The sequence below is a fragment of the Drosophila yakuba genome, chromosome 2L (genome assembly GCF_016746365.2).
Source record: "Drosophila yakuba strain Tai18E2 chromosome 2L, Prin_Dyak_Tai18E2_2.1, whole genome shotgun sequence".
Classification (NCBI taxonomy): Eukaryota; Metazoa; Arthropoda; class Insecta; order Diptera; family Drosophilidae; genus Drosophila; species Drosophila yakuba.
This window is the reverse complement of record NC_052527.2, coordinates 20,900,812-20,922,687: the sequence shown is the minus strand read 5'-3', so window position 1 is coordinate 20,922,687 and position 21,876 is coordinate 20,900,812. Positions and strand designations below refer to the sequence as shown.

General features: G+C 39.9%; 1 protein-coding gene across 2 annotated transcripts; it reads left to right on the top strand.

Annotated features, from left to right (window-relative positions):
* Positions 1–15,046: 15,046 nt before the first annotated feature.
* On the top strand, positions 15,047–16,979 carry LOC6529093 (solute carrier family 2, facilitated glucose transporter member 3). Of its 2 annotated transcripts, none has more exons than XM_039370980.2 (6): positions 15,047–15,225; positions 15,285–15,392; positions 15,452–16,210; positions 16,268–16,480; positions 16,539–16,641; positions 16,703–16,979. In XM_039370980.2, exons 1-6 carry the CDS (start codon positions 15,055–15,057, stop codon positions 16,975–16,977), a joined length of 1,629 nt encoding a protein of 542 aa, XP_039226914.1. In that variant the 5' UTR covers positions 15,047–15,054; the 3' UTR covers positions 16,978–16,979. The 2 variants fall into 2 exon arrangements, with proteins under 2 accessions (XP_039226914.1, XP_002090106.2); XM_002090070.4 differs by having other exon boundaries at positions 15,049–15,225; positions 15,282–15,392.
* Positions 16,980–21,876: the final 4,897 nt, after the last annotated feature.

Here is a 21,876-nt window from a genome sequence, read left to right as displayed (position 1 = left end):
TGTATAATTAATAGTGTGCTTTATATGTATGTACACTGATATATTTACTGCCTTTTCTGAAAAAGCGAGGCTAATACATACAAACAAACGAATTTTCATTGTCTAGTTGTATTTTATGTTAATTTAACTTTATTTCCAACCGTTTCTCCAGATATATTTATGCATAACCCTTGCCACCCTGAAACCCTTACCCACTGTAATAAATTAATTACAAAATTGTCGCTCCATAAAAAAAAAGATAAACAAATGCAAACGAAAAATGTTTTCGGGGCTGGGTTGAAAGAAAAGCCATTCCGGAAACACAGAAGCAAAAAACGCAGAAACAACAAGAAAACATTTTTATGAGCTTGGAAACGGAACTCAAAACTTTGGTCCAACTGCAAAATGCACACGAAATAAAAGCAGCAGCAGGACAACAAAAAGTGCAGCAGAGTAGAGCCGTAAAAAAATGTGCTGAACATTTTCCAAAAACTCGCACAAAATGAGTGAGAGCACGAATAATAATTTCAAAAGTTGCGCTGTTCGTATTGCCAAACATCGTTGGAGCTGTCATTGAAGAATTTTACCTGTAACATACTTTTCAACGAATTCAGTGTACCCTCATACTCTACAAGTAATGGATCTAAAAATACGCAAGGGTTTCAGAATTGTGCAGAAGTAATACTCGTAGGAAAGAAATTTGTCTTTGACTAACCCTGCATAAACTCGAACACGTTTGGCTTAACAAGTTAGGTTCCGTCAGTAAGCGTTTGCTGCCCGGCAAAGGAATAAATCTACGTACATATGCACTACGCCCGCCGAGAGTTGGGTGGAGAATTTCCTCAATATATTATGTTATCGCGGTGCAACTTGAGGTTGGCCATACCGACTGCGAGGTGCACTACCCGGATACCCATGGCGGTCCTTACACTTACTCTTGACTTATTCAATATACCGACGGGGTGTGGCGATTGGGGGTGTTAGAAAAGCTAACCAGCCAAGTTGGGTTAGCCAGTCATTCAGGCAGCTAACCAACTGTCTTCTAAATACACAAATACACACAAATCAACTTCAAACTCATAAAAGCGCATATTAAGGGGGCACACTAGGTGGGAACTGGCTATTGACTTAGGCAGACACTGTTGTGGGGATAAGGAAACTTTGCGTTTTATATTTTAAGTAAGAGAAGTATAAAAATGTAAAAAATGCTTTTACCCAAATTTATCACTTAGACTTTTATAGTTTGGATTAATTTTTCGATTTTTAGAAACACTTAAAGATTAAACACTAAGAGTATTGGCTTTCATCGGTTAGGTTGGATTTAAGCAGAAACTGCAAAATGTTCTGTTTATTAGGTAATAAAATGAAATCCTGCTATTGAACTTTCTCTGAATCTCCGATCGTGTACAAAATTCTTTATATTTGAGATCTTTAGATTCCATTATATGTTTTTCTGGATATTACGTATTGATTCTTTTTTGGTCCCATTCACAAATCCAAGTTATAAACTTTGGAAGGATATTAAAACTTTGAAGTGCAGAGGCTTTATTTCCGTCAAAAAAAAACTCAAATAGGGCCGTCACTGTCCCAGCCTTTTTTCGCTTTGTCTGTACAACCAGACATACTTTATGTTGTTTATGGAAGGCCACAATTCGTTTATAGAAAGTATGCCAACGGGTCTATTACGACTTCTCGAAAAATTTACAGTCTGTTGCTTGGCGAAAAATGGAGAAATGCTTTTTCCGCTGGCTTTCTTATTTCGTGTGTGCACTATTCTCCGTTTCGTTTTCCGAAGGCTTTTTTCATTCAATTCTGTAGTTGCGGGCGAGCTAAGTCTGGCTGCAATTATGACTGCTCGTACAGCATGAAGTCCTTCGTCCTTCGCCTGCTCCACGGTTCCCCTCTTTGTGGCCGCTTATATGCCTTCTTTCCATTTAATGTGTTTTGCAAGTTTTTGTATTGCAGCGTTTTTTGTGTGCCTCGTTGCTGATGCTGATGCTGCTGCAGAGCTTTTGTTTTTTAGCCGGAAGTTGCTCAAGTGTTAATAATTTCATTATTTCCGAAACACCGCACCCACACATACTGACTTACACGCCCACACATGCACATCAACACATATGTGCGCATCAGAGCTGCGAAGGCCAGGCAGTGCTCTTCTGACTTCGGACATGGACTGTTCTACCCTACACAGTCGGGGTATTTGTACTTTAATATGCCAATGTAAATTGCAGTTACAATTTTTCATTAGTATTAAATATTTTTAAGTTTGTTGTAAGTAACTTTTGATTTAAAAAATCAACACATTCACGGGACCAAAAATGTTGATAATAAATAATATATATATAATAAATATATATATTTATTTATTTCCTTTTATTATCAAAGAGCATTATTAATCTCAAATTTTAAAAAAGGATTACACAAAACAAAACGAAAACACTAAGAGAAACAATATTTAAGTTGAATTTTATAATTTTCAAAAAAATTTGACGAATATAATTTAGTTGTAAAATGCAAAGCAATTACAAATATTATTGCTTTTACTTATTTTAAATTTTGTGTACCTATATACTTTACTATACTATTCTATAAGGTATACAAAGTGGTTCTTTAGTTAGATGTTTTTAAAGTGTTAGAAATAGGGCATTACGGTGGATCCTGTCGACTCTAAAATTCAAAGCCTATAAAAACTAAGAAAATTGCTGCATGTGTAATTTTTAGGTCTTTTCTTGAATAAGGCCGCGGTCAGTACTTTGTATGGTGTCTTTTTTTATTTTCTTGACATCAAATGGGAGTTTGTGCTTAAATGTGTGGACGGAGTAAAAATGTAATAATATACGCCAAAATAGCATGTTGTGGATGGGTAGATGGCTTAACTGAACCGGCTTGCAAAAAAAGAAGCGCTACATGTAGCGGGGATAGCAAAATGTGTGCTTTACATCAAAGGATATAATTTAAGGGTCTTAAATAAATGAATACGCTGTCAGGTTTAATTTGAAACTTTTTTAATCAGCTTAAGTTATACCAGTGTGAGATACCAACCAGAGCGTTAGTCCCTGCGGAAGATAAAAAGTGAGGCTTCTGTGAAGGCCTAAAGGCCTTCACTGAATCATATTTTGGTCACATGACAGAGTGGCCGGAAAAAAGTTTCCCCCTTTTTACAAATCCTACAAATAGTTTTTTTTGGCAATTACCCGAAATGAACTCATCGAGGTAATAAACTGGGTCTTATCACACTTTCATCCTACAATAGGTCTTTTCGACTTGGCTAGTATTCTCCATCAAATATAGGATCGGTAAGGCTTTTTGTTGACAGTGAAGTCATTGTTTTACTATTATTCCGGATGCCTTTTGGTGGGGACTCTAAGTTTCAAATGAAGTTTATTGGTCGACATATTGTTGACCGCGATGCTATTTTACAAGAGAGAGAGACTAGCTTTCGAACGCTAACATATACCGTCCAAACAGTTGAAAAGAAAGAAATACTAACTACAAAGAAACTAAGTTACATTCCTTAACATCCCGTCCCACCCTAAAACTAAGATTCTTAATTAGGTAGAAATGCAAGTTTACAGATTTACACAAGTTCGTCGCTGCCTGGATATACATCGATCACGCGTGCAAGATTCCAAGTGCCGGGGGGTGTATTTAAATCCTTGATGATCGCCATATGTTCTTGTTTTCCGCGTTCCATTTTGTGCGATATTAAAGGACATGGTGAGGTATTCCTAATTCCATCTCCTTAAAAATCCTTACAACATTGGCTGAACGTATTACCAGTAATCCAGACGGTTAACTGCAACATGGCCAAAATCGCCCTCTGGTACAGATGTATAAGGGCTTCCGATCAGCAAGTGCGATGGTGACAAATAGAAGACATCAGTGTGAGATGTGGAAAAGAGTGGGCGTGAGTTCATTACAGCTTCAAAGTGAGCCAGGAGTGTGTGCATTTATTCGTCAAAATAGAGTTGGTAATAACTTGTCGCAGATGAAGTTTGACGGAGCAGACACATGACTCCCGTTTTTCTCCCAAGTATGGTGAGTGTGGATGAAAACAATTCCACTTTATAGCTCCGGTGACCAGGGCCTCGATGACTTGATTGTTGTGTTACTGCGACCAGATGAGCTGATACATCTTGTCCAGTCCCTCTTTGCTTCTACAAAGTTGCGACCATTATCGTCAAGATATAAAGCGACGAAGTGCAGCGAGAAATGTTTTCGTGAATAAATTGCGGAAGTTACCATGCAGACGAATAGACAGATGTATACCTTTCGTAGACTCCTACCCTTTTGCGCTTTTAGGAGAAGCGGTTCGGGGTAGTCGCCGTCTGTATTCTCAAATGCTTGACGTACCCGAACAGCTGGCAGGTCTGCCAAGCGTTGATCAGCGTTGATCAGCACGACAGAATAATTGTGCGGTCGCACCAAGCTTGGATAGTAATATCCTAATAAACGTAACTCCTCCTTCACGACTCGGAGATCTCGGCGTGGTAGACCTTGCTGCTTCAGAGGTGCAACTCGTGTTTTGTCTGCGATAAAAGCCAGTTGTTTGCAGTTTCGAGCCCCAGTCTAAATCAAGAAGCCAGAGCTCCTAAAATAGGATCTTGAACTGGACTACAAAAGGTGCCAGAATGCATAAGAAATCAAAGATTCGTAAAATGTTTGACAATACTTGCCGTTTGGTAATTTTCCGTTGTGCAGAAAGCATAGGATTCCCATTGTATTCCTAAAACCTTGACCGCTTTAATAGGCGTGACTGAATTGGTTTCTGTTGGACACCCATTTTTCAAGCTCGAGCTTGGCCTTGGACATTAGCTAAATGAGTTCATCGCGTCTATTAATCCATTCATCTTTTGTATCAGCGCCAGTGAGAACATCGTCAACGTAAAAGTCCTCCAGCTGAATTTTGTAGACGATCGGAAATTCCTTATGGTGGTCTTGTGCTAGCTGCTCCAATACTCTGACTGCAAGAAAGGGTGCACAGCTTGTACCATAAGCGACTGTGCGAAGGTGGTAGTGTTGGAGAGGATCAGTAGGGGCATCCCTCCATACAATTCGTTGCTACTTGCAACTTCTTTCCCAAAACTGGGTGGTGAGGCATGTAGAATACATTGGAAGATGTGTGACATTCCTCTGCTCCTAGCTGTCGCATGTGTCCGAGTCTCAGATATTCCTTCATAAATACTGTCATAAAGCTTCTCATCTGAGAGAATATACCATATGTTTTCAGTTCCCAATAAGATGTCTATTGGCGAAGTCGTGTTGAACGACGAGTCGGCTAATTAAAGTCCATCATAAGCCCTTGCATCTGCGTAGATATCGTTCCACGAAAGTGAAGACTTGAGTTTGCCCAGCACATGCGCTGCGACATCGATAGTATGGGCTGACACCATTTAACTTACATAAAGTGCAGCCAATCCTGTTGAAGTTTCAGCCTTGATGGAAGATATGCCGGAAATAAGAATCTTCGATGGTGAACGTGCGAGCCCAAGTGCGTTGACGCAACGTTCAGATACGTAAGAATGCCCAGAGCCTATGTCCAGCAAAATACGACATATTGTAGGTGTACCCTTGGTTCTGTACATTCGACTTCGTCGGTGGAGTGCTTCTTTAATGTCCAAGTGACTACGCCGTCGAGCTACTGCTTGAAGTTGAGAGCTGACCTGCGCGGGGTCTTCACGATTAATCATTGTTCCACCCTTGTTTTTAAAATGTACGAGAGTGTGATGTCGTCCACTGCAATGCTTATATGAATGCTTCGATTGACATTGTGCATATCGATAGAAAAAACGTGAACTACCCTTTACTAGGTCGCGTCGTTTATCGACGTTTAAGTTCTGAAACTAAAGACATTTAAACAGAGGATGTTCCGTGGAGCCACATTTATTGCAATTGCCAAAATGAACTGCGACAAGTGTGCGCTTCGGCTTGAGTGGCTTGTCCGACCCAATATTGGTAGATCCTGCAGCATGGCTAAGTTCAAAGCCCCCACAACGATTATCGAGAATCTCGAACAGATCGTTTACGGTCTTCCTCTTGGAGTCGCAGTCCATATATTGAATAAAGAAGGGTACAAAAAGCGGTATTGCATATGTGGGCATATTCGACCAAATGGTCCCGGTCGCAGCAGCCCCTGTACTTTCATGCCACATAATAAACCTATATCATAAATAATAAAAAGCGCTACTGTAAATGGCGCTGAAACTCTACAAATGTGTGCGAATAATAGGCAAAGCGAACACCACGGGAAATAAAAAACAACAGCAACGAAGCAGGCGAAGCAGGAAAATTAGCAACCGAGGATTACCGGCAATTATTTTCGTGTATGCAATCGCCATTATTTTGATTGCTTCGTTTGCTCGGCATTCCTCCCGATCCAGATTTGCAAGCTAAGCCACGAACGGGATGGGTCTAGACCGGAAGCCACTGGTGGGTACCTGGTCAGCAGAAACCACATTAATGATAACAGCAATACCAAACGCATGACTGCATACCGAATAAATGTTTTATTTATATTTATGAATTCATCGTATTTCGGCCTTGTGCGGCCATTACCTGACAATGGGCTAGATGATCCATTCAAGTTATTCAGTCCAGTCAGTGAGAGTAGTCTGGAATAATTAAATTTTAAGATTAACAGGAAATAACAGTATGCTTAAGAAAAAGACATTTGTATTTTTAAAATTGCTCACTAGCTAAGGTAACACTAGGGTAACATATATTCAACCCTTGCTCAGTAGATATTGATTTCAGTAACCGAGTCGATGTCCGTCTGTCTTTTTGTCCGTTTCTACGTAAACTAGTCTTCTACTAGTTTGCCTACTCTAATAACCCCGCCCATAACCCTCACTCTCACACCTTTTACATTTTTATACCCGTTACTTGTAGAGTAAGAGGGTATACTAGATTTGTTGAAAAGTATATAACAGGCAGAAGGAAGCGTTTCCGACCATATAAAGTATATATATTCTTGATCAGGATCAATAGCCGAGTCGTCTGTCCGTCCGCATGAACGTCGAGATCTCAGGAACTATAAAATCTAGAAAGTTGAGATTCAGCATGCACACTCCAGAGACATAGACGCAGCGCAAATTTGTCGATTAATGTTGCCACGCCCACTTTAACGTTCACAATTTTTTTTTTTTTGATATTTTTGAATTTTTTTGTTAGTAATGTAACTACATTTATATCGTTCTGCAGAAAAAATTACCAGACTAACAAAAATTTGAAAAAATATCAAAACATTGTTCAAAAGTGTTTTTGCAGTTTGTGGCCGTTTGAGTGGAAGTGACAAAACTTTTTTTTGCAAATCTATAGAAACTTACAAAACTAGTAAACACTGGAATATCCATACTGAATCTGAATGATATATGTCGAAAAGGAAAAAATTCTCAAACGGAACAAAATTTGGTTAATACATTATAGACTGTAGAAAGCGATAACATGCATTTACTGCCAGTGTATGTCTACTGTAACCATGGGTAAAGAAATTATGAATAGATATAATAGGTATATACACTACATAAGACTGATTGAACCTGCATTCAATATTGGGGATTGTAATGCAAGGTTGGGAGAAGCTCAACTCCACCGAACACTAGAGACAAAGTAACAAATAACATTGGGAAGCACCCAAAGAACCTTGTAAGGTAGTCAATTAAAGGCGGCGTAGCGATCCTTCGGGCGAATGATTACGGTCCACGATCGACCGTTGCTGGGCTGTAAGGGCCAAGGACTTTAAGGTGGCCTGTCAGATATATTCTGATCATCTCCGGATACAGAGCGGCATAGGCTGCTACCAAGCTTTGTTTGAAAACATAAGTTAGACCGAAGCTAATATATGAAATTTTTGAGATGGACGAATCCCATGGCAATCAGTTCTAAAGGGACTTAAGACTTAAGAAATCTTAAAGATAGTTGAAGAATGCGCTGAATTACTCTACCGACGCTTTCTCGTTTCTGAAACAAAATTTTGATGGAAGACAGTAAGGGTAGTCCCCTTATATTTAAATTAAGTTATTGGTGGAACCATCAGTTATCTATATAAAACCCGGGACGTCAGTTTAATTGTAGTAAAGAGCAGAACTCATACTAATACTATTTCATATTTGGTTGCGAATCTATGATACACGCTTCCGGATCATTAAAGTTTCACGCTTCAGACAAATAAGCCTTATGCTCAATTATAGTGTTTTATTTATGGTGTGAGCTTTGGCTGGCGTTTGAACCATTTTTACACAGTCGGTACCCATTATGCTTTGGAGTCAATGCAGGCATTCGTAGCGAGGAATAGCACTCCCTTTCAAAACCAGCTGATGAGAATTTCGTTCAAAACATTGAACACGGAAGCTATTTCTCCAATTTGGCAATTCCTATGATGGAGCATTGTAAAATATGTAAAATATTGTAAAATACTTACAAATTACGTGACCCAATACAAAAACAAGAGAGAATGCTATATTCGACTTTCTCGACTATCAGATACCCGTTACTCAGATAGCACTTCCACTACCTGTGGTAGACTTTTTAATGTTGTGTTTGCATAGCGCTAGAAAGTTGCGAAAGAAAGTGTAAAGTAGAAAAATCTAACAAAATTTAAAATTAAGGGAGTGCGGTTAGCAGTTTCTATCTTCAACTTTCTATCTTTTAAAGTTCCCGAGATCTCAAGGTTCATACGGACAGACAGACAAAGGGACAGACTGACATGGTCAGATGGACTCGGCGCTAGCAATCCTGATCAAGAATATACTTACTTACTTATATTTTTAAAAAAATTTTACTCTATGAGTAACTGGTTTTCTATAATCCATACAAAGCAGCAAAGAATTTGTGAGATCAGGCGATCGTACCGTGAAGTGTCATTAAATTTCCCTTATTTGCTAGTGACCTTTTATAAAAATTTTCATGCGTTTCAAACAAGACAGGTGGCAATGAAAATTTCATACTTTGAACAGGGACTCCAATTCCCAACTTTGCAACTCATATGACGGATCATCTTACAACATTGTTTGAGAAAGTCAAATTAATATGGCACGCCAACTCTACATATTCCTGTTTTCTTTTTACAACATATAACAAAAATTAAAAATGTGTAGTGTTAAATCATTTAAGACACTTTAATGTGCAAGATTAGTATTCACGTATCACAACAATTTTGATTTTGTTAGTTTGATTAACAAACATAATTCTAAAGATTAAATAATTAATTCTCATGCACCGTACTTTTGGAGGACTGTCAGTCTACCATGATTCATTTAATTACTGAACAACCTGCAAATAGTTGCAAAATGAGAACAGTTGGTCGGCCAACCATACTAACAATAATATTAAGGATAACAGCAAGCACAACAACAGCGCACAAAACCACAGTGACTACAAGCGACTAATTTTAAATGCAGGGACTGGACACGGAACTGAAAAGGGAGCATTTTACAATTTTCGAAAAATTAAATCAGAGTTTGTGGTGCTGGGGAGAACAAGCAAGATTCACGCCCAAGCATGCACCATCCTCACCCACAAATTCTAGCGAATTTATGCCGCCCACTCACAAGGACTCGCAGTACACCCCTTAAAGAAATATGCATTCAACGGATGTAGGAAGGCTTTTTAAACACTCAATACGAAAGCCAGGAATGGCGGTGGTACGGAGCTGAGGGGTGTGTGTCCAATACATTGCAGCTTAGACAACGAAAACTTGTTTAGCAACCAATTTTGGGGAGTGTGGTGAGTCGCTGCTTATCCTTGTCCTTGTCGTTGTGCCTGTAGTTACCCTGCAGTTCCATTCACTGACACTTTATCAGTGGTGATTCACTAACATTCAAATAAATTAATCAATCACCGCTCAATTTGTATGAAAACTAGCGCTGATGCTAACATTGAAATCATCAATATGAAAGACATCACAAAAATGCATGTATGCATTGCGTAATTTGTTACAAAAATGTTTTATTTTTATACCCGTTACTCGTAGAGTAAAAGGGTATACTAGATTCGTTAAAAAGTATGTAACAGGCAGAAGGAAGCGTTTCCGACCATATAAAGTATATATATTCTTGATCAGGATCAGTAGCCGAGTCGATCTGGCCATGTCCGTCTGTCCGTCCGTCTGTCCGTCCGTCTGTCCGTATGAACGTCGAGATCTCAGGAACTACAAAAGCTAGAAAGTTGAGATTAAGTATACAGACTCAGGGACATAGACGCAGCGCAAGTTTGTCGATTCATGTTACCACGCCCACTCTAACGCCCACAAACCGCCCAAAACTGCCACGCCCACACTTTTGAAAAATGTTTTGAAATTTTTTCATTTTTGTATTGGTCTTGTAAATTTCTATCGATTTGCCAAAAAACTTTTTGCCACGCCCACTCTAACGCCCACAAGCCGCCCAGAGCTGCTACTCCCACACTTTTAAAAATGTTTTGACATTTTTTCATTTTTGTATTAGTCTTGTAAATTTCTATCGATTTGCCAAAAAACTTTCTGCCACGCCCACTATAACTCCTACAAACCGCCAAAAACTGTGTTTAAGACTCTCCTTCTCCCTTCCACTAGCTGAGTAACGGGTATCAGATAGTCGGGGAACTCGACTATAGCGTTCTCTCTTGTTTAATTTGACATTTTAAATAAATAATGCAAAGGATTTAAGTGTAAGCGAAAATACAGATGACATATCTACTTCTTCACATTGAGATTAGACAAGCAGACTCCAGAGACATAAATGAATATGTCTAAGTTTGATTCCTCATTTTGCCACGCCCATTCTAAAGCCCACAAACCGCCCAAAACTGCCACGCCCACACTTTAGAAAAATGTTTTGATATTGTTTTATTTTTGTATTAGTCTTGTAAATTTCTATCGATTTGCCAAAAAAAACGTTATGCCACGCCCACAAACCTCCAAAAACTGTCAGTGTTGAAGTCTCTTCTTCGCACTTCCAATATCTGAGTAACGGGTATTAAATATTCGGCGAACTCGACTAAAGCGTTCTCTCTTGTTATACCCGTTACTCGTAGAGTAAAAGGGTATACTAGATTCGTTGAAAAGTATGTAACAGGCAGAAGGAAGCGTTTCCGACCATATAATGTATATATATTCTTGATCAGGAACAATAGCCGAGTCGATCTGGCCTCGTCCGTCCGTCTGTCCGTCCGTATGAACGTCGAGATCTCAGGAACTACAAAAGCTAGAAAGTTGAGATTAAGCATACAGACTCCAGGGACTTAGAAGCAGCGCAAGTTTATCGATTCATGTTGCCACGCCCACTCTAACGCCCACAAACCGCCCAAAACTGCCACGCCCACCCTTTTGAAAAATGTTTTGAAATTTTTTCATTTTTGTATTAGTCTTGTAATTTTCTATCGATTTACCAAAAAACTTTTTGCCACGCCCACTCTAACGCCCTCAAACCGCCCAAAGCTGCTACGCCCACACTTTTGAAAAATGTTTTGATATTTTGTCATTTTAATATTGGTCTTGTAAATTTCTATCGATTTGCCAAAAAACTTTCTGCCACGCCCACTATAACGCCTACAAACCGCCAAAAACTGCGTTTAAGACTCTCCTTCTCTCTTCCACTAGCTGAGTAACGGGTATCAGATAGTCGGGGAACTCGACTATAGCGTTCTCTCTTGTTTTTAAATATTATTATTATACTCGTAGGGTAAAAGGGTATACCAGAAAATATGTAACAGGCAAAAGCAAGCGTTTTCGACCATATAAAGTATATATAGTTTTGATCAGGATCAATAGCCGAGTCGAGCTTGCCACGCCCATCTTAAGGCGCACAAACCGCCCAAAACTGACACGCCCACACTTTTGAAAAATGTTTTGGTTTTTTTTTTTTAATTTTTATTAGTCTTGTAAATTTTTTTCTCGATTTGCCAAAAAAGTTTTTGCCACGCCCACTATTACATATTACATAGCAAATACATTTTTAAAATATGTAAGCATTAAAAATGCTTACAACAGTTAACATAAGGTCTTTCAGCATTAAGGTTTCCAGTTGAGGCATTCCATTTGACATCTAATGCCACCCTTTAGTCTATTACAAGTCTCCTAGCCGTGTCAACGTATTCCATATATACAAATGATTCGTACACGAAAAAATTAAAAAAAAAGACAAAATACTGTCAGTCCCATATCGGGAAGCTGTCTCTGTAAATAAACTCTGAGCTTTCACGTATTAGCACAAGTTATTTAAATTCGGGTATCCATACGTCTCGCCCTTGTCTCTACCAATTTATCCTACTTTGCAGCCTTTAGGCTTTTCATATGTCTTGCTCTTGGCAGACCTTCCACCAACTTCTCGCACTGGTATAGCACCACAAGAGTGAGTTCTGAGTTGAGTACTTGTTAAATAGAACCGATTTCAAAAACTTATTAAATTTCTGAATCCTTGCTTTACGACACGTTAAAAAATGTGCAGATGAATGAAGTGTCCTCATTAATTCAACCACCCTGAGCCAAGTTATCATCTTGCAACTTTTAAAAATGTTCGCGAATGATCAGAAATGAATATGCCATGCATTGCAATCATCCTGAACTTCACTTTTGCCATCTTAAGAATTAAATTTTAAAATAAAATCACAAGAAAGAAAATCTATGCTGAATTTTTTTTAGAAGAAAGGTGCAAACTTCTTCAGCTTGAATACGAAAAACTAACTGTCCTCAGACTAACAACTTTAAATGACGTCAAGTCGTAAGGTTTTCTATCACCTTTTAACGTATATTCAACGGCAATAGAGGACGACGTCACTCTTCTCAACAAAGATTTATGTTTCTGCATCCGAAAAAGGCCCCAATGATTGAATGACAATTCCATCTATACTCAGCCACTATTCGCGTTCAAAAAGTACATAATAAGAAATGTAGAAGGTTTTCTAGGTTTCTTGACATCACTTTTGTCAACAAAGATCTAGATACTTCTGCTTCCGGTAAAGGCCCCAATCACCCCCAATGAGAATTCCATATATACCACACAAGGTAAAAACAAGAAAGAACGCTATAGTCGAGTTCCCCGACTATCTGATACCCGTTACTCAGCTAGTGTAAGTGCGAAGGACAGTTTTTGGCGGTTTGTGGGCGTTAGAGTGGGCGTGGCAAAAAGTTTGTTTTGCAAAACGATAGAAATTTACAAGACCAATACAAAAATTAAAAAATATTAAAACGTTTTTTAAAAATGTGGGCGTGGCAGTTTTGGGCGGTTTGTGGGCGTTAGAGTGGGCGTGGCAACCTGAATCGACAAACTTGCGCTGCGTCTTTGTCCCTGGAGTCTGTATACTTAATCTCAACTTTCTAGCTTTTGTAGTTCCTGAGATCTCGACGTTCATACGGACAGACGGACAGACAGACGGACGGACAGACGGACGGACAGACGGACATGGCCAGATCGACTCGGCTACTGATCCTGATCAAGAATATATATACTTTATATGGTCGGAAACGCTTCCTTCTGCCTGTTATATTCTTTTCAACGAATCTAGTATATCCTTTTACTCTACGAGTAACGGGTATGAAATGGAAAAATATGTGACAGGTAAAAGTATCAGAATCACTAGTGGACTGATTTCAGGAAAAATTATATACATACATTCTCCAACTTTTTATTCTTTCACCAACCCTTGCGTAATTCCGGAAACGCAATCCTGCTTGGCTTGGCGTGACACACGTGACAGCGGGAAGTACCAACGAAGCCTTCAATCATTATTTGACATATTCCAGTTCCGCTAAGCGGCCCGATTTAAGCTTAGAAGTCTTAGAACATTGATCAGAAGAGTAGGAAAGTTCGTTGTGCAACAATTACAATAAGCTAGATGGGACAACAGCTGGAGCCGGACGTCGAGGCGTTGTCCGGCAGAGCACTGGACAAAGGTCTCTGTTTGCTTTGCAAATTCGTAGCATGGAGTGGAAACACTTTTCTTATTACACAATATACAATCATAATAACAATCATAGCAACAACAATGAAAGATTTTTCTCTGTCGCGCTTGCTGCTGTTCCCCTTGGACGCAGCACGTGCAGAAATGTTTTGGTGCTACCATAACAATAGGGACAACGACTTCATCCACAGGAACAGGAACAAATGGTTAAAGTACAAAAGTTGTCCTGAGCTGAAATTGCACTTCAGTGCTCTTTGGCGCATAAAGCGATGCGGCTTGACAAATTAGCGTCGTAATAAAATACATATATTTAATTGCCCTGTAGGTGGTATATGCAGCATTTTTTTTATCATCAGGTGTCACTTAAATCCATGACAAAGAAGAAGCAAGTCGAAAATATCAAAACATTTTTCAAAAGTGTGGGCGTTGCAGTCTTTGGCCAGTTACTTGTAGAGTAAATGGGTATACTAGATTCGTTGAAAAGTGTGTAACAGGCAGAAGAAAGCGTTTCCGACCATATAAAGAATATATATTCTTGATCAGGATCAATAGTCGGGGAACTCGACTATAGCGTTCTCTCTTGGTTTAATGTTTGTTTACACCATTTGATTCCAGGTAAAATAAATTAAAATATATTTTTGTAATAAAAAGTCCATTCTGTGGGTTACGACCTTTGATAAGTGGTAGATTTATTTTTATAAAAATTGATTTATTGTTTTTTTTATATAATTTTTAAAGGACGCGTTACTTCACCTTACCAAATTTGAAAATTGTAACTAATTAGACTAATTTTAAAAACTAAATAATGCTGAAGTTTATAATAACATAACCGACAATTGTGTTATTAAATAAAAACAAAATGTAGTTTATTATTCTTTTTATCTCATAACACAGTTCCGTATTGTGCCACTGCACGTGCATAACGTTTTAAACTTTTCTTACTATCGGAATATAATGTAAATGACAAATGAGTAGTTTTGGGCTTTTATTGGGGATTCTGTGATACGCTATCGTATTTATCGCCATTTATTAACATCGTGATAATGATAAGGCAATTCAAATAAAGCACCTTTTATACGTTGGAGATAAAGCCATAAGACGCAGAAAACATCCCAACAATTTAATTAGAAGCACGGTATGCCATGCCCTTAGCGCGCTTGATAAACGCCTCCTCTGTAGAAAAATGCTGTGCGGACGCGAATGAAATACGATCCGCAATACACCATTTACCAGCATACCGCTCACAAAAGCCCCATAAGAAACGCTACCTCTAAATGCGAAATGGAAAAGCCAAAAGACGGGGAATCGCTTCAGAAGCATTCATTGACATTTTCAGAAGCGCCGCTGATGGCACACGAAAATAGCAAGCAGGTAAAGTAAAGGAACCTGAATATCTGGGGAAATGTCCCAACAGTCCCCGTTTTCAGGAGGAGCGGCCCCAGTGGAGCTGGTCCCTCAATTGGGCTGCAATCGGATCGTCGCTTGGTGCGGCGGTTCCAGTGGGGTATTGCACAGGAGTCATGAATAGTCCAGCTGAAGTAAGTACTTTTCAAATTTGTCAGCACCACATACATAGGTTCATTTTCCAATTCACCAGCTCATGCGATCCTGGTGCAACGAGACACTGATTGCCAGCTATGACCTAAACTTGAGCGATGTGGGGTTGGAAATACTGTGGTCTGCTATAGTCTCCATATTTCTTGTGGGAGGCGCCATCGGATCTGTTGTTGGTGCCACCATGGCCAACCGGTTCGGACGTCGCGGCTGCTTCTATATCTGTGGCCTCCTTCTGACGCTGGGAGCCATTAGCTTTTACGCATGTCGACCTTTACATTCCGTGGAGCTGCTGCTGCTTGGTCGGATGATGGTTGGACTGGCCGGGGGTCTACTAACATCATTTATGCCCATGTGGCACAGCGAAATTTCGGCCCTCTCCCAGCGCAGCACCTTGGCTCCACTGTGTCCAATGGGCTTGACCTTGGGAGTGGTGATTGCGCAGATCTGCAGCCTCCGGTCGGTACTCGGAGGTCCAGAGAGCTGGCACTTCGGACTCGCATTTTACGGTCTTCTAGTGGTTGTGTGTTATGCACCCTTTAGGTGGTATCCTGAGAGCCCCAAATGGTTATTTATCGTCCTAGGTCGCAAGGAGGAGGCTCGTCGCCAGCTGCAGTTACTGAGGGGATACACGGCTGGCAGCGCCGCACTGAAGGCAGAGATGGAAGAGATGGAGCTAGAAGCTGCTTCCGAGGTGAAGACCAGCGGACTAGTGCAGGTCCTGCGTGACCCCCAATTGCGTCTTCCGCTAATCCTAGTCTGCGCCTTTCTTGGTGGCCAACAGCTGTCTGGCATTAATGCTGTAAGTACGGGGTAGCCTAAGAACGGACTAAAAAATAATTCTCGTTTGTCCCTGCAGATATTTTACTACTCCGTCTCCATTTTCCGAAAGGCGGGTCTTTCAAATCAGGCCTCTGAGTGGGCCAACCTAGGTGCGGGTTCCCTAAATTTATTTGCCTCCATGCTGGGCCCCGTGCTGCTGGAACGAGTCAATCGGCGACCACTGATGCTTTTCTCCACATTTTTATGCACAGTATTTCTGCTTTTGTTTGCCATAATGCTCTACTTCATTGTAAGTATTATTAAAAGCAAATTGACCTTAGCCCAAATACTATATTCTTTTATTTTAGGAGAGCTACAGCTGGTTTGGTATTGGCTGCATTGGCTGCATTTTCCTGTACATATTCTTCTTCCAATTTGGTCTGGGCCCAATGCCGTTTTTCATCGGAGCAGGTGCGTTAGACTGGTTAAATATTTATGCTTATCAAATGAATTTTTGTTTGACACCTAACAGAACTGTTTGAACTGGCTTTCCGCCCAGCCGCTATGTCGTTGGGAAGCTTGACGTACTGGCTGTGCAACTTTATCATCGGAATGGCGTTTCCCACATTGCAGAACCTCTGGGGCGCATTTGTTTTTTTGCCCTTCTCAGTAACCTGCCTCCTGATCTTTTGCCTGACGAAACGCTACTTGCCAGAGACGCGAGGACGTGATCCGTCAGAGGTGGCTCCTCTCGTTGCTTCGGGTTTTAAATCAAAAGTGATGCTCCCGAAACAGGCGGCGATTTAAAACTATTCCAATTTACAGTTAGCCACCTCTACCACAAAAAAAAACAAGAGAGAACGCTATAGTCGAGTTCCCCGACTATCAGATACCCGTTACTCAGCTATTAAAAGTGCGAAGGAGAGACTTCAACACTGACAGTTTTTGGCGGTTTGTAGGCGTGAAAGTGGGCGTGGCAAAAAGTTTTTTGGCAAATCGATAGAAATTTACAAAACTAATACAAAAATGAAAAAATATCAAAACATTTTTCAAAAGTGTGGGCGTGGCAGCTTTGGCTGCCTCAGCTTTTATATATAATAATTTATAAATTCGTTATAAAATCATTTTTTCAAATAATTAGGGGACCCTGGCGGGGCCCCCTTGATCGCGGGGCCCGGGGCGAACCATATTTAATGGAAGTTCCCTTAGAGCTTTAAAATAAGAGTAATGCATTGTCTTCGAACGAAAGCAAAGCTTAAGAGATTAGACTAAGTTGTTCATGAGACATTAAAAGCATCGGTCATCACAACGCAAGTAAGAAAGAGTCTACTCATTATACGCAGACTCCACATATGATGTCATTCGTCAGCCATTCAATAAAATACATGAGAATACTTGAGAAAAAGCTGACGCTTCTTACGAACAAAACATCAAAGTCGTGCGATGGCACGATGGCGAAGTCACTTAACCAAAAGTACGTCAGTGATATCTTATGTGCCAAGGGACCCAACGACATACCAACAGCTCTCTTTCCCGCTCAGGAAGTAGAATCGAAACACGAGCTTTACCAATTTGCTTAAATTATTCTAGAATCTTCGGGAATGTTGATCAGAAGGCTGACAAAAACAAACTGCGAAAGATAGGAATAGTTATGTTTCCCAACAAGCCAAAACCCCTCATTCTAGAGTGTATCCAAGTATGGCAACCAAGCAGGCATACCAGTTCACTCTTCAGTTCAGTTACAAGATACTGACGTATGTATGGGAACTAAACATGGCAGCCACCCTAATCGGATCGAATTAGTCTAGCTTGCCGATACATCGAAATTTTTGGCCAAACCAGACACAAAACGGCTACGAGCAAGCATCAGAAAGATCATATATGTAGTGGCACTGGTAGGAAATCGGGACCAAAGCAACAAAGAGTTGAACATTTAGAACATAAGGACGATTTAGCTAATGCGGGCGGTATCGACTATGAACATGGGGACGAAACGGTTGATGATATCAAGGATGATTATAATCAATTACATTTTTCGAGCAAAAGTCCACACGTACAATACGTACAATACGTACACAGGTCAATCAACCCATATATTCAAGACATTAACCATACAGACATTAGCGGATTTCGTGAACAAGAACACCAATAGGTTGTTAAAAAACGGCAATATCCGACCCTCGAGGTCACCTTATAATAATCCAGTGTGGGTAGTCGACAAGAAAGGCATAGATGAAGAGGGATATAAGAAACAAGAGAGAACGCTATAGTCGAGTTCCCCGACTATCTGATACCCGTTACTCAGCTAGTGTAAGTGCGAAGGACAGTTTTTGGCGGTTTGTGGGCGTTAGAGTGGGCGTGGCAAAAAGTTTTTTGGCGAATAGATAGAAATTTACAAGACTAATACAAAAATGATAAAATATCAAAACATTTTTCAAAAGTGTGGCCGTGGCAGCTTTGGGCGGTTTGTGGGCGTTAGAGTGGGCGTGGCAAAAAGTTTTTTTGCAAATCGATAGAAATTTTCAAGACCAATACAAAAATGAAAAAATATTAAAACATTTTTCAAAAGTGTGGGCGTGGCAGTTTTGGGCGGTTTGTGGGCGTTAGAGTGGGCGTGGCAAAAAGTTTTTTTGCAAATCGATAGAAATTTTCAAGACCAATACAAAAATGAAAAAATATTAAAACATTTTTCAAAAGTGTGGGCGTCGCAGTTTTTGGCGGTTTGTGGGCGTTAGAGTGGGCGTGGCAGCATGATTCGACAAACTTGCGCTGCATCTATGTCCCTGGAGTCTGTATGCCTAATCTCAACTTTCTAGCTTTTGTAGTTCCTGAGATCTCGACGTTCATACGGACAGACAGACGGACGGACAGACGGACATGGCCAAATCGACTCGGCTATTGATCCTGATCAAGAATATATATACTTTATATGGTCGGAAACGCTTCCTTCTGCCTGTTACATTTACATACTTTTCAACGAATCTAGTATACCCTTTTACTCTACGAGTAACGGGTATAAAAATATGGATATAAACTTTTGAATGTTAAACTTAAAGACCGTGGACGATAAATACCAATACCAAATATTACCTCCATCCTTTTGAATTTGGAAAAAGCTAGTTTCTTCACCACTCTGGATCTTAAGTTCCAAATTCTTCTCGCAGAGAAGGATAGAGAAAAAACAGCCTTTTCAGTTGCAAATAGCAAATATGAATTTTGCAGACTTCCCTTTGGCTTAAAAAATTCAACTAGTATATTTGTACTTAGGGATGTACTTAGGGATGAAAATTCAAATTCTTCTCGCAGAGAAGGATAGAGAAAAAACAGCCTTTTCAGTTGCAAATAGCAAATATGAATTTTGCAGACTTCCCTTTGGCTTAAAAAATTCAACTAGTATATTTGTACTTAGGGATGTACTTAGGGATGAAATAGAAAAGAGTTGCTATGTTTACGTAGATGGCGTGATTATACCCGTTACTCGTAGAGTAAAAGGGTATACTAGATTCGTTGAAAAGTATGTAACAGGCAGAAGGAAGCGTTTCAGACCATATAAAGTATATATATTCTTAATCAGGATCAATAGTCGAGTCGAGTTGGTCATGTCCGTCTGTCCGTCCGTCTGTCTGTCCGACTGTCCGTCTGTCTGTCTGTCCGTCCGTATGAACGCTGAGATCTCAGGAACTACAAAAGCTAGAAAGTTTAGATTAGGCATACAGACTCCAGAGACATAGACGCAGCGCAAGTTTGTCGATTCATGTTGCCACGCCCACTCTAACGCCCACAAACCGCCCAAAACTGCAACGCCCACACTTTTGAAAAATGTTTTGATATTTTTTCATTTTTGTATTGGTCTTGTAAATTTCTATTCATTTGCCAAAACACTTTTTGCCACGCCCACTCTAACGCCCACAAACCGCCCGAAGCTGCCACGCCCACACTTTTGAGACATGTTTAGATATTTATACCCGTTACTCGTAGAGTAAAAGGGTATACTAGATTCGTTGAAAAGTATGTAACAGGCAGAAGGAAGCGTTTCCGACCATATAAAGTATATATATTCTTGATCAGGATCAATAGCCGAGTCGATTTGGCCATGTCCGTCTGTCCGTCCGTCTGTCCGTCTGTCCGTCCGTCCGTCTGTCCGTCTGTCCGTCTGTCTGTCCGTATGAACGTCGAGATCTCAGGAACTACAAAAGCTAGAAAGTTGAGATTAAGTATACAGACTCCAGGGACATAGACGCAGCGCAAGTTTGTCGAATCATGCTGCCACGCCCACTCTAACGCCCACAAACCGCCCAAAACTGCGACGCCCACACTTTTGAAAAATGTTTTAATATTTTTTCATTTTTGTATTGGTCTTGTAAATTTCTATCGATTTGCAAAAAAACTTTTTGCCACGCCCACTCTAACGCCCACAAACCGCCCAAAGCTGCCACGCCCACACTTTTGAAAAATGTTTGGATATTTTTTCATTTTTGTATTAGTCTTGTAAATTTCTATCTATTTGCAAAAAAACTTATGGTCACGCCCACTCTAACGCCCACATACCGCCAAAAACTGTTCTTCGCACTTACACTAGCTGAGTAACGGGTATCAGATAGTCGGGGAACTCGACTATAGCGTTCTCTCTTGTTTTGTTCTAAATTTATGTCTTCACTCTTTTTTTTATCTCTTAAACATTTTTTTTTTTACTATCTATAACTCTGCCTTTTTGAGATACTTCAAACTTGATTGGTTAACTGATCTTTGCATTGTATTATTAAGCGCTATTCGACCGTTTCTAAAACAGTGTCTAGCTATAATAGGACCTATGCTTCTGTACAACCTTTCGACCTGACCATCAGCCTGTGGGGATCCGTTAGCTATCTTTATGTGCTTTATTTCAGCTGCTGCTTTAAAGCTGCCTAGCTTTAGTTTTAATAGTTTTGATAATCAGCTTTGACAAATAATTAAATGTTCCTCAAATGACTTACAATCGATCGTTAGAATGTAAAAATTTTTCTACTAAGCGCATCCTCGTGCTGCATGCGATTACCGGCCCTATGTTCTAAAACGTAATCATAATCGTGCAGAAACAGCGCCCAAATAAAGGATGATACATGGAGTAAAGTAAGAATAAGTTTTAGTCGATGTTAACGGTTTTTTGCCGCTCCTTGCATATATTTTTTATATTTTCCAACACTGAATGTGTACATATGGGACCTATAAGGAAGTTTTAATTGGAGTGTGACAGTATCATTAAATTGGTAATTATTAGTCATTACTCTGTCATCTTCAAATATGCTAACGAGATCATTTGAGCAATGTCCCAAAAAATTTCAAATTTTTTGAGCCCATTTCCCTATCATTTAAACAATAATTTTCGGATCTCCTATCATTTGAGCAATAATTTTCCGAATATCTCTCATTCGAACAAACATTTTCCGATCTTCTATCCATTGAGCAATATTTTTCCGAATATATATCATTTGAACAATCTTATTCCCTCTATATTTATACCCGTTACTCGTAGAGTAAAAGGGTATACTAGATTCGTTGAAAAGTATGTAACAGGCAGAAGGAAGCGTTTCCGACCATATAAAGTATATATATTATACCAGGATCAGTAGCCGAGTCGATCTGGCCATGTCCGTCTGTCCGTCCGTCTGTCTGTCCGTCTGTCCGTATGAACGTCGAGATCTCAGGAACTACAAAAGCTAGAAAGTT